Source organism: Pleurodeles waltl, chromosome 9 (assembly GCF_031143425.1).
Source record: "Pleurodeles waltl isolate 20211129_DDA chromosome 9, aPleWal1.hap1.20221129, whole genome shotgun sequence".
Taxonomy (NCBI): Eukaryota; Metazoa; Chordata; class Amphibia; order Caudata; family Salamandridae; genus Pleurodeles; species Pleurodeles waltl.
In genome coordinates, this window is record NC_090448.1 from 988,532,304 (window position 1) to 988,546,009 (window position 13,706).

The 13,706-nt window shown below is 40.8% G+C and overlaps 1 protein-coding gene across 5 annotated transcripts in view; it reads right to left on the minus strand.

Moving 5' to 3' along the window:
* LTBP2 (latent transforming growth factor beta binding protein 2) overlaps nucleotides 1–13,706 on the minus strand; it is a 1,514,902-nt gene that overhangs the window by 320,779 nt on the left and 1,180,417 nt on the right. For all 5 annotated transcript variants that reach the window (XM_069208495.1, XM_069208492.1, XM_069208494.1 and 2 more), the window contains 2 exons: nucleotides 5,659–5,796; nucleotides 4,979–5,104 (listed from right to left, as the gene is read on the minus strand). In XM_069208495.1, the coding sequence (XP_069064596.1) occupies nucleotides 4,979–5,104; nucleotides 5,659–5,796 (264 nt within the window). The remainder of the gene's footprint in view (nucleotides 1–4,978; nucleotides 5,105–5,658; nucleotides 5,797–13,706) is intronic.

Below are 13,706 nucleotides of genomic sequence, written 5' to 3' on the forward strand. Positions count from 1 at the left end.
GCCCAGGGCCACTTAAATTATTCAATTCAGCAGCTGCTGCTTTTTTTCAGCATAATTATATATTTGCCACATAATCCATCATCTGCTGCATAATCTGCAGATTTAAAAAAAGTGTTTCTAACGCAAATCAAAAGTTCCTATAAACGTTGTAGCGTGTTTGTGAACAGTGGAAGGCCCTTCGCAAAAGTTAACTGGTCATCTTTCAGTTGCTTATTTCTGTATTTGGTTGTTAAACTGTATTTGTATTTGATTGTTAAACTGGTACTAGTAATGTAAATTTGTTGCCCCAACAGTACTGCCATGTGTAAAAAGTTATAAAATAATGAAGTAATGAAGTAATATTATGAAAAAATGTGCTGCATTATGTTGCATAATTGGCCTTTTCTTGCATAATGTAGTCAACGCTGCCATACAATTTCGTACTGCCCTGCCACATAATTCCAGTGGCCCTGTTTATATGACCCTTTCATTAAATATAAATATTTGCAGGAGACACTCAGTTATGCCAGAAATGTGTAAGAACGTCTGACCTGCAGGTTACAAAAGGGCATCTACAAAAATGCTGGAATCCTCCAGGCTTTGCATTTAGCATTTGAACTCATGACCTGTATGTTACATGTAGTAATCTTCAGCAGCAACATTAACCCTCCAAAACGTTTGTGATATTTCAGTCCTGTGGCAAGTATGTACTCAGAGCTCTGTGCTTTAACTATCTGAGCTTAATTGCCAATGCTATATGTTGAACTAGCCTGTCTATAGGTTACAGATTGAATCTTGAGGTGCTTAACTTTGGATTTTACTTTGAGCAAAAGCACTAGCCAAATGAACAGATCTTACTAGTTTTAATGACAGAAGGAAAAAACACAGGTTTACAATTTTCCGGCAAGAATCTGCTCAAAGTCAGAAGCAAATACAATTGTTGGAAATGTCAGGGAGGAAATATAACACAGGTGTGTTCTCTTCAAAAAATGCCTTTTAAACCATATCATAAGCGCCCACAGGAGTCTTTTTTGTTCAGTGCATTGCTGGTAGACAATGTGAAGGATGTGTATCATCTCTTTCCTGAGCTGTCAAGAGAGATGAAGATATAAAGTATGGGTGAGGGGTTAGAGAAGCAACAGTTTCCAAGGATGGCAGTGTCTCAGGGTATCGAGAGTGTGGATGTGACAACCGAAATGATCCCGCAGCAGTGGTGGGTAGGGATGGTTGCTTTGGTGGTAGCATGGCCTGTGAAATGAATTGAAAACTTACAGAGCAAACTGTATGGCACCTTCTTTGGGAGCATCTCGACTATCCACAGAGACACATGAAATTTAGAAAGCCTGTGAAAACATGGCTCCATACTCAATTTCTTTCTTGTCTTTGGATTATGATCAGTGTTGAGAACCCTATGGCACAAACTGTTCTCTGTAACTCTGACATACATGAAACTGCACAGCTAAAAAGAGAACAGGCATGCACGGGCCACATACAACTTTGGCCAAGATTCAAATTAAACTGAAATATATTTTGGGAAGTATAAGGACTAGGTGGTTACCTATGGCTACAAATACTGTAGGCTGCCAATACGTTCCCTTCACTCGATACCGTGGGTTTCTCTAGGAGCATGCATGCCACTTCAGACAACAAGAACAGTTGTTTAAACAGATGAGAATCTCAGAAACAAGTCTAATGGTAACCTGCTTCATGATTTATTGTGTGCCTTTTCTTGTTCCTGGAATTTGAGATGCCCAAAACTAATGGATGTAATGACAGAAGTGGCACTATTATGTGCCTGGTGCTCTGTTACTGTGTGTGTGTTGTTCATCACTCTAGCATGGGGGTTCACACATATAGCTGATTGATGTGTTAATGTATTTGTTAAAATCATTCATGCAAATATGCTTTTTTTTAAAGTTTTTAAGATGCAAAGGAATAAAATGGGCCATAAAGCAGTTTTGCTTTTTGATGATCTTGCCACTTGTTCATAGTGTTACCTACTTGTTACTGCTGTGCATTACAACTGTGAAGTATAGGGTTTGGGGCTTTTCACTTCCCCTTGTACCTTTACTTTCTTTGGACCTGGTTGGTAAGCTTATGTAGTGTGTATGTCTGGGTAGAAAGAGAAACTGAGCACTGGTGTTACATACCCTTCACTCCTTCATTCCAATGAGGCACTGTGAGCAGACATGACACCTACTTACTGGTCTTCATTCATGGCCTGCAGAACTCCAATGCCAATGCACTACTTAGCTAATACCCAACTAACAACACAACAAGGCTTTATTGATGTACCCCAGTGTTAGTGTGATGCACAAGGCTAAGGAGAATAGCAAGACTTTCACATTAATCCCCCATCCCACAATATCAACAGAGTCCCTAGAATAAATGTAAAGCCACATTGGGTGATTGCTTAGGCCAAGATTATCTTTAAACAAATTAACAACTTTTTATATCATGATGAATCATCAAAGGAAGTTGAGTAGATTAAATTAAGTTGCATTTGAACCAAAATTGTAGACTATGCCTTCTTAGGATATGTGAAACATGAAGGCAGTAGCCATGTAGGAAAGGTCTGCACACAAACAGCCAGGATGGTATAGAAACATTATTTTCATAAAGCAATTAATGTGGGTTTGCATAATTAGAAATCACATGCAGAGAGTGGTACAAGAGAGTCCATGAATGTTGAATACAGCAAAACGTGAGTCAATATGTACCTTTTTATCTTTAATGTCAAACAAATCTTAGGAGGGTCAAAAATAGCTAATTTTGATACCTCCAACACTGTGCACCCTTGTACTGCTAATTGTTGCATTTCTTCTTGTAGACTGTTGTGCACAGGCACCATTCATTACCGCACACAGATGAAAAGAATTAGAGGGAACACTGCCAGGCAGATGTCAAAATAGGGGAACACTGGTACCCCTGACTAACGAAGATATGCTGCCACCGCTGCCATCACTTTGAGACTAAGGGGTAGCACAGCAAACTGAAAATCCTGTCTCACCATGAACCACAGGTAGTACTAATTGGTCTTCAGGATGGATATATGGAAATAGGCGACCTGAAGTCCCACAAGTTGTAAGATCGGCTCTGAAGTCGAAAGACTACAGGAGCAAGATTGAAGCACATGGTGCCGCCCGACACCTTTTCAGGGAAATCTGAGTGGTGGAAAGAGGCCGAGTCCCACTTAGATTTCGACTTGGACCGGTCGCAGTCTTCTGGTGCTTTGTGATGTAGGGTTTTGCCTTGCAGCTCCATATGACCTTTGGGTTTATCAACGAACAGCCACTATAGGCCTGAGTAATGGTTCAACTTCAAGCACCAAAGGCAAATCTGATGAGGATCTGTCACAGACATTTGTTTGCAACATGCCATACAGGGCATAAAAACTGTAATTTTGGGAGGTAACATATCCCTTCCACACTGTAAAGCAATTTTTTGTTCAAGGTAAGGGTCTTAATGGGGATGAGAAGTAGCTCCGGATCTGCTTCTGGTGGTGGGGAAAGAAAGGAACTGCAGTCAGCACACAGGTGTCTATCAGAAACATTAGCACTAAGGGGGCTTTACGATCCAAATTTGGGAAGACTTTTCACACTGGACAGCTTATCACCCTGCCAGCATGCTTTGCCCACATCATTCATCCAAGGAGGAAGAAAGACTCCATTGCTTGGACCCAATAATAGCCTTAAGCTTCTTTACTGATTGTACTAAGAGCCATTGGGTGAAGGATCAATTCTGTGAGTTTCTCTTGGCCAAAGAAAGGAAAAGCTGTGCAACAATGGACCATCTATAGATGGACTGTGCTTTGCATAAAAATCTGCTATGGATTATCCATGAAACATCCTCTGGAAGGCCGTTAGGCTCATTCCAGCAGAGCAAAGGCAGCTGGCATGCTGGGTGCCTGTCTTGGACATCCGCCAAGCTGCTATGAGGGTGTCAGTTCACATGCTAACAAAGCACTACTGTCTGGATAGTCAGGAGGAACATTTTGCCTGTTCAGTCCTGCAGAACTTCTTAGTTTAAGCCACTGCACAGACGTACCACCTGGAGAGGCTGCTTTGATATCTATTCACAAGGTGAAGAATTCATGATTAGCAGTATTCATCAGAAGAAAACTGTACATACCTTTAGTAATGCTCTATGTGGTAGACATGCTATCTAACCTCACATTCCTTACCAACTTCCCCTTCTCCCCATTCTGTGGAATAGGCTTTTTTTTTCTTACTCTTAAAAAAGGTTACTTTTTTAGCGATCTTTACGCTGTCAAATATGATTAATAATCAGAGTCCATAAGGCACAGACATATCTAAGAAAGAAAGTTAAGCTGAAGTGCAGAGGTGGCAGTTATATGTGGCTGCAATGTTATTTCCAGGACGGGACGGAAGTGATGCAGAGCCACACAACGCTACTTACCAGCACATGAGGGAAATGCCGTGATATGATCTCTGGATCCAGTCTGGCACCTGGGGTGACTATCCACCAGAAATAGCATTACTGAAGGTAGGTAATTTGTTCTTTTCTCCTGTTTTTGCTAAGCCTAAGGTCACCTCACCTACCAGTCATTCTAATTATGCCACAACAACAAACACTGCGTTACTGTTCTGTTTTGACATATTTATTCCTTAATGGAAAAAAGAGAAGGACGTACTGAAGGTTTACTTGAAGGAGAATTTACAAAGTGGGTGAAGTGTGCCAGTTTATTCACCAGCTAGGACCTCTTTGTTTTGCGTATCCAAGAAAGAGCAGGACTTCCTTGCAGCGATGTCATGGGGAAGCTCCAAGCAAGGATTCATTGATAAAAGACACTTGGCAAGGCAAGCTGAATGCTTTGACAATCTTTGCCACCATCCTGATTTGGGGAATTGGACTGGAAAAAAATGGAGAGGTATATATAGTGGAAGGAAAGTGCGACGAAAGAGGATGCTTTGAAGCACTTTTTCTCGTGAAAGGCACTATACAAATTAACTCATTCATACCAGTAGAAGTAACTCACCTATGCAGCCTGTCCCCTGAGGATTGAGTTCATACCCTCGGTCGCACAAGCAGCGGTATGATCCCTCAGTATTTTGACAGAAGGACTGACTTCCACAGAGAGTCTGGTTATCACACTCATCAATATCTGCAAAAAAGGAGAACATTTGTATCAGCCCATGAATTGAAAAGCACCAGCACGGGATAAGCAGTGAACTTCACCAACACTGAGCAGAATGATATGTACTGATATTGAGAAACAAACACACACACACAAACACTGATGGTAGTATCTGTAATGACGCGGTGAGGGATAGGAGTGCATACTGATTCTTATGGGCAAAAGCATACAGTGACAGCTTGGAGTATGAACATACACTGAGGGATAGGTTACATAGAGATAATGAGGGGAAGAAGCACTCACTGACACTAAACCTAAGCACGCACCAACAGCATGGGTTTGAGTCATACACTGAGGGATAGAGGTACACATGATATTGATGGGAAGGAGCATACACTAAGACTGAGGGGCAGAAATAGGCACTGACTGTGCATGGTAGGATCACATCCTGAGGGAAAGGAGTACACATGGACACATAGGGGTCGAAGCACAAACTAACACTGTGTGAAAGAGGCATAGGAGTACAAATTGATACAGAGGAAGTTCTTGCCCTGCCTCACTTTTCAAAATAATGTACCCACCAACACAGGCTCCTCCTGCAGTTGCTACCATGTTGAATCCAGGCTGGCACCCCATGAGACAGCGGTAGGAGCCCAGGGTGTTCTGGCATCTCCAGGACCCACAAACAGCATCACCATAGTCTGAGCACTCATCGACATCTGTGAAAACAAAAGAAACATATGAGGAAGGTAGCAGGGCTGAAACAGAGAGTGCATGTAAACCTAAAGCATAACATAGATCAGGGCCTAAAAAGAACCAATCACATGGAGCCTGAGACTCAACAGTTGTACCATTGTTAGAAGAAACCTTTAACAAAAATGAGGATTCAGGTAATTCTTCATTTTTTTTATTTTTTATTTCCTTTCACTCACTTGAGGTAAAATGGCTCTCTTCTGAGCATATTGGTTTAGAGTGGTGAATACCACTTTTGGATGAATCATGATATTTGGAATATTACCCATTTGCTATGAGTTCATTGAAGTGTAATTTTACACATTTGTACAAGGTGATTCAACGGCTGACAAAACACGAGTTGGCTAGTTGGCTAGATTGGTCAGATCAAAGACTCTGGTGGTCATTCTGAGTATGGTGGGCGGTGGAGGCCGCCCGCCAAACTCAACCCACTACCTGACCGCTAGTGCCGTCAGGACACCAACGGCCCTATTCCAAGTTCACCACAGGGCTGGCAGACGGAAACAGTTGCGCATTTCATTGTTCTTAATTCGGGCAGTGAAATGCGTGACGGGGCTGTGCATGGGGGCCCCTGCACCGCCCATGCCAAGTGCATGGGCAATGCAGGGGACCCCAGGGGCATCCCCATTCCACCTGTTTTTCCACAGCGGTGTAAACTGCCATGGAAAGGCTGGAGGAATGGGAGTCGTAACCGGGAGGGCAGCGCTGTTTGCAGCGCTGCCCTGTAGGATTACAACCGCTGGGACCGCCAGGTTGGAGGCTGACTGCAGCCTGGCGGTGTTGGCGGTTTGACCTTGGAGGTTCAGCCAAGGTCGGAATGTGGAGGATCGGACCACCACTACCGTGGCCACCCCGAGTCTAGTGGTCACCGCCAGACCCGGAATTAACCCCTCTAAGGAATGAAATAAAAAAGACTGTTTTGATGAATTACAAGATGGACTCATTATTCTCCTTTTGTGTGCTTGCAAGAACTGCCTTCCTCTACTTGTGGATTGTCCTGATCTTAGAAAGCATTCATGAGGCTGCTCTCTCATCTTTTTGAGCACCTAATTACAAACTTTGTAAGAATTGTTATTTAAATAGTTTGGAGCCTAGACTGCGCTGACATAACTCCGATTTTCTAACCATTTGATTAGTAATTAGAGGTTAACAGCACCTTTCTCCTATATGAAGGATACTGTAAGTGAGGATAGAAAAAAGATAGCAGAAGAATTGTTTAAAGATAATGAAGCAAGAAAATGATTGGTTAATAACAATGCATAACAACAGAAAAACAAGAAGGATTGAGAGAAAGATTAAGAAAAACTGAACTGTCAATATTTTATTTCACTCACTCAATTTTTAAACTTAAACAATATATCCACAGAAAGAGGATCCCAAGAGGTTTGAGATTTCTAATTTGTTCCAACCTATGATGATCTTGATACAAGCTTAATGATGAGATGGGAAAAGAGTTTACCAGTTCCTCTAATAGTATTATGATCATTTTGATTGGATTTGCAGACATGAAGGTAGCAAAGCTAAAAACTGAAATTCCTGAATTGGAAAAGGCAGTAACTGCAATTAATATCCCTGAGCCAACTGAAAGAATTATGCAATCTTACACGAGGTGATTAATGACTATCAAGAGGATAGTGAGCAAAAGAAAGCAAGGAAGCTCAGAAAAGGTAAGAATGATTACAATGCAGGGAGGATATTTAAGTTTGGTAAAAGATTGATCATACTAAGCAGAAGTGAAAAACCTCAGATACTAATGTCCAACAACCAGATAAAAATGAAACATCTTCTAGTGTCTATACAAGTAGGGAAGGAGAGAAGCTTTCAGATTCTGGAGAAGGTCCATCTAACCAGAAGGATAAAAACAATGTTTTTGTCAGAAGAATGTGGGGGGATGGGGGAGAACAATGGGGATAGTATATCTGGACACAATTGCAATAGAAAACACAAGAAAACAATGAGGGACAAAAGGAGAGGAAGGCAACACAAAATAAAAAGAGCAATACAAACCAGATCTTGGACGAGAACCAGATAAGGATATTAAATCTTGAAGTTAATAACCAGTCTTCTGACTTGTCTAATGGCATTACAGTTATAAATTTGATTTGATGAATAAGTCCTACATAAAGAGATAATTCCAGTCCTTAAAAAAGGAATGGGACATTATCCAAGTGTAAGATGTGAAACAAAATAAAATTTTAATTGGCCTTTAGCAGCTTATTCAGACGTTGAAACTCTAAAAATATTTTTTTAATGTGAAAACAGGCCCCATGGATACCTTCATGATTAGACACAACTGTTTGGCTGACTATGTAAGGTATATATGACACTATGACTGTGTTATCCATTAGTAATGCAGATACAGATACTGACACAATGATACATTTATTTCAGTTACTTGAGTTCAGAAGTGACCATAGTGTGAATAGTGATTTAAAAACAGACCACATTCGACCAGTGGCAATAATTTGGATGTGTTTTATCAAGTAATATCACATGATCTAGATAAATGGTCACAGACAAGTGAAAACAAAAACAACCATTCAGTAAAAGGCAAACTAACACAATCAGAAAGAAAAGCCTTGCAACGCCTTAGGAAGGATTGATATATCCTTAATAGGGAGGCAAACAAAGGGGAAACATTGTTGTAATTAATGTAATGAGTAGACTACAATAATGAGAGTCTTCCACAACTGAGTTATACTACCAGGTATCAGAAATTAACGAATAATGCAACACCAAACACCACAAAAGATATTAACACCAAACTGAAACTAGGGCTAGGCAAAAAATGAATCAATGATAATGAATACCTTTACCTGAAAATTGATAAACCCAGGCAACCATGTATATACATACTTCCTAAGATTCACTAAAAAACAATATTTCCACCAGGTCACCCAATAATCCCAGGAATCAACTCACCAACTACAAGAATTTCAGAAGATGAGGACATTTTTCTTAGGCCATTTGTTTCTAGTCTTCCACTGTATATTAAAAACACACAGAATGTACTCACTTTAAAGAGTGATGCTGGGGGGTAATCAGGAATGCCGCTGGTAACACCTAATGTAGTGTCTCTGCATACTAACACTGCACACAAATTGGGTATTCAAGTTGTAGAATTCTTTTTAAAAAGAGGCCACCAATTTTCTTTGAGCACACAGCCATGTTACTACATATGACTAAGATCATAATGCATAACTATGTGCAGCTATTCAACAAAGATTGGTTCGCTAGACTGCTATGGGTTCCAGATTTTCTCCCTGTATGCAAACATATTTATAGATTGGTTTGAGGGCAAGTGCATATGGGGCCCTGGCTGTTCCCAAGCACATCTGGGGACCTGGAAGTTCAGCATGGACAGAAATAATTTCCTACTGGGTTTGATTTATCGATGACATTATTATGATCCAGACTGTTGAGCAAAAAGAAGAATTGTCTATTCTAAATCACATAATATGAAGTTTACCTTTAACCACAGTTCAAAGAAGATGGATTTCTTCTTGTGGAATTACATATAAACATAACAAAACTGAGAGCAAAACGTATTGTGAGGAAACCTCATGTAGTGTGTTACTTCGCACCAGCAGCTAGCACCCTAAGTCATAGTTAAGAGCCATACCTTATGGAGAAATGCTAAAGGCAAGAATTAACTGTAGTGAGGAACATGCAATTCTGCAAAACAATACAATTACAAATATGAATGAGATATTTACAACTAGGGGATATGATGAACAGTTAGTCACAAATGCTGATCACCGAGCACAGCAACTCAGAAGGGATGGTACATTAAAAGTAAATACAAAGAAAAAGGAAAAGAGTCACAAAAGCCCTTAATAATAGTAGGTTAATAACATCCTGTGGTCAAGATATCAGCAGACTTAGTGGGATGTCTTGAGAAGTGGTGATTTTACAGCCAAATGGATAACTAAGTACCCAAATTTGACCTTTCACCGTGGACATAAATTAAGAAACATACTTAGTCCCCGCTTTCCACTATTGAGGCTGTCAGATATCTGGCTTAAACTAGCTAATAAATGCTTCTATAAATGTGGCTCTTGCCGCATGTGCATATATACAGATGATAAAAAACAACACTTTTTTATAACACTGCTACTAGATAGCAGATACAAAAGCACATTACTTGACTTACAAAATATGTTCTCTGTGTTTTAAAGTGCAAATGTAGCAAGACATACATAGGTAGCATGACTAGGGCACTGAAAGATGGAATCATTGAACATATTGTACAATCAGACAAAATGATGCAAGATGTTGAATAGCAACACAATACACTTTTTGTCAGGCCAAATGTGTACAATATATTCCAGTAGACCCAAGAAATGAAAACAGGGATTTAACATTCCACAGGGTGGAAGCACTAATGGATTATGTAATTGAAAGCTTTGAAACAAGATAATAATACAGATTATGAATCACAATATTTTCTTGGAGATTAAAGATGCTGTTTATTTACCTATTCTTATAAGTAAGAATACATGTAATAAATAATACCTATGCAAAGAGTCAATGATAGTTTCCATGCAATAATGAAAATAGATATATAGATAAACTCAGAGAAGATCTACAAGTTTTTGTTTTTCACATAATGTACTTTATTCATGAGTTAATTGTCACCAAATAATTAATACATTTACTATAATAAGTAAAATATACTTGGAGATGGTGATGACATTTTCTGCTTGGACTAGACATTAAAATTGACACTTTGACAAATGCATATCATTATGTGAATAGGTAACAGTTGGTATAGATGATTAAGGATACACTGCCACTATTAACCAAGATTGTGAGTTATTGTAGAACAATTTATATACCTGTTGTTACATGAGCTTTTAACTAAACAGATAAATCTTCCTGACTTGACAACAATCTAACATTTTTCTAATCTGACTACTATAAATACTAATCTTCCACTCAAATTAAGTAAATACGTTTATTTACATATATACTGTTCAAAATTATATTTACCTTCTTAAGACAATTGATTTAGTTTTATTTAATAAAAGATACTAAGGCTAATTTTATTGGGGGAAATTCTGACACCTACACTAGGTGGTGGCTGTATTGAGCTCACTTTTGACAAGCCTGTTGTTTATTTTGATTAAAGTCCTTCAAATAGTAAGTTTGAGTCAGATGTGTGTCAGAATATATTAAAAAGCAATATGAGAGCAAGCTCAAACAAACTATTATTGATTTGATTCACATTTCTCACAGGAGCGTATCTAACTATAAAACATGTAGATTTGTGTTCTTTATGGCAACAGTTAGCATCTATCAGATATGCAAAGCTGACTGTCTGAGTTGTGGACCAATGTAAACGGTCTAATGTTTAATGCCTTGTTTATTTAAATTACAATACTCTGACTAGATAAAGATGGTGCTCAATGTAGATGTCAACACAAACACACACACAATGAGAAGGAGAAAGATTGATAGACCCACCATCAATCCAGTATATATGTTCAAAAATTCCACTGCCAGATTGTGTTTTTAAAATGATACACCTAAATCCAAATAGTAAATCCAAAAGTTATTTATTAACACACGCTTGAAGAACAACAGCTGACACGTGTTTTGCCCCCTGGGGTATGTCTACCTGGGGGTTTCTCAAGGCTATTGAATGTCACTGGGATGCATCCATTTGTTAAGAAATTCCAAAAGGGCAAATTAGGCAACCAAAATACACAATTGGTCAAGGGAGAAAGTATTGAACTGAAAGAGAAAAGCTCATCCTGGGTTAAATCCCTACCAGCAACACACAACGTTGATGCTCAGAACCGACAAGTGAGTAATCATTACCTCTAAATTTCTCCGACTTGTTAACTCACTCAAAACTGTCTGGCATAAATGTAATTGATATGTGAATCACATGGTGTATAAATAGAAAATCGAACACTGGTATGTATGACTCTCATATTAAAAGCCGAATTATAAGGCTTCACTTTAATGCCAAAAGTAACTGTAAGTTTATTTACTCCTGTTCCCATGCATGCCATACTCTCTCACCTTAACTCTTTGATCAGCACTTGAACATTGGAAGGCTATTGTGCCTTTTGAAAGTTGACATAAATCTCACTACTGAAACACTGATAGACCCGGCCATCGCCTTCACTAGTAAAATTGTATGTTTTGATGACATTCATTTTCATTAAAAATTCAGTTAAACCACAAATTTGAACAGAAATATTGACAACAACATGCTTGTTCCTTGCAACACGAATGTGTGCATTGTGCCACAATGTGTACACTTGGATGCCACATTGCCTTAAACGGGGCTCAAATTAATTCTGAAGTTTGACTATAACTATTGCTTAACATAGAATCTAATATATTACTCTTTGGCCTTAGAAGATGCAAACGTAATAGCACACTAAAATTAGATGACTTCCAAATCTCATCACATTTCAATTAAATAAATATAAGGAAGGTTTTCCATTTACATGCATAACCATTTAAATTGAATTCATATCACATTACACAGAATACTAATGGCTTGAGGTATGACCATCTCTAAATACTAAGGGGGTCATTCTGACCCCGGCCGGCGGCGGAAGCCGCCGGCCTAGCTGGGACCGCCAGAATACCGCTGCGCGGTCAAAAGACCGCCGCGGGTATTCTGGGTTTCCCGCTGGGCTGGCGGGCGACCGCCAGAAGGCCGCCCGCCAGCCCAGCGGGAAACACCCTTCCATGAGGATGCCGGCTCCGAATGGAGCCGGCGGAGTGGAAGGGGTGCGACGGGTGCAGTTGCACCCGTCGCGATTTTCAGTGTCTGCATGGCAGACACTGAAAATCTTTGTGGGGCCCTGTTACGGGGGCCCCTGCAGTGCCCATGCCATTGGCATGGGCACTGCAGGGGCCCCCAGGGGCCCCACGACACCCCTTACCGCCATCCTGTTCCTGTCGGCCAAAACCACCAGGAACAGGATGGCGGGATGGGGGTCGGAATCCCCATGGCGGTGCAGCAAGCTGCGCCGCCATGGGGGATTCCCAAGGGCAGCGGGAAACCGGCGGTACACCGCCGGTTTTCCGTTTCTGACCGCGGCTGTACCGCCGCGGTCAGAATGCCCATGGGAGCACCGCCAGCCTGTTGGCGGTGCTCCCGCGGTCGTTGTCCCTGGTGGATTTTACCGCCAGGGTCAGAATGACCCCCTAAGACACCCTGTCATGATCCATTGTTAAAATGAACCTTTTATGAAGATTTATGCAATCCTTTTTAATTTTACAGTTCCCATACTTATTGTTGCCTCACCCCCTAATTTACTGACCCCATCGCACTCATCATAGTTCTCATATTTGTAAGCACTTCAACATCTGACTGGGCACATTGGTTAATATTGGTGAACCCCACTTTTGGGTGACACGTCATGGTATTGGGAATATTACCGATTATTTAGGAGGTTGTTGACTTATAGAGTGATTACACATTTCCTGGCCCTGAGGTCGGATGAAACAGATGTTGGCTAGGTGGCTAACTCGATCTGATCAAAGACTGTGGGGGTCATTACGACCCCGGCGGTCGGCAATAATGTGGCGCTAAGTCCTGCTAACAGGCTGGCGTTACTTACCGCCATAGTATGAAGCTGAAGCCAACCCGTCAATGTACCATTCCGACTGCCACAGCGGTAACAGCCGCCGTGCTGGAGATATCCATCTCCAGCTCGGTGGCGGCCATTGTGCCAACTGTGGGATTATGACCCCGCCTACTGCCATGGTTTTCGTGGCGTTCGTAACGCCATGAAAACCATGGCGGTAGGCCATATCAGTGACAGGGAATTCCTTCCCTGTTACTGATAGGGGTCTCCCCCCCTTTCCGGTCCAGTTACCCCCCTAACCCCACCCTCTCCAAACCCCC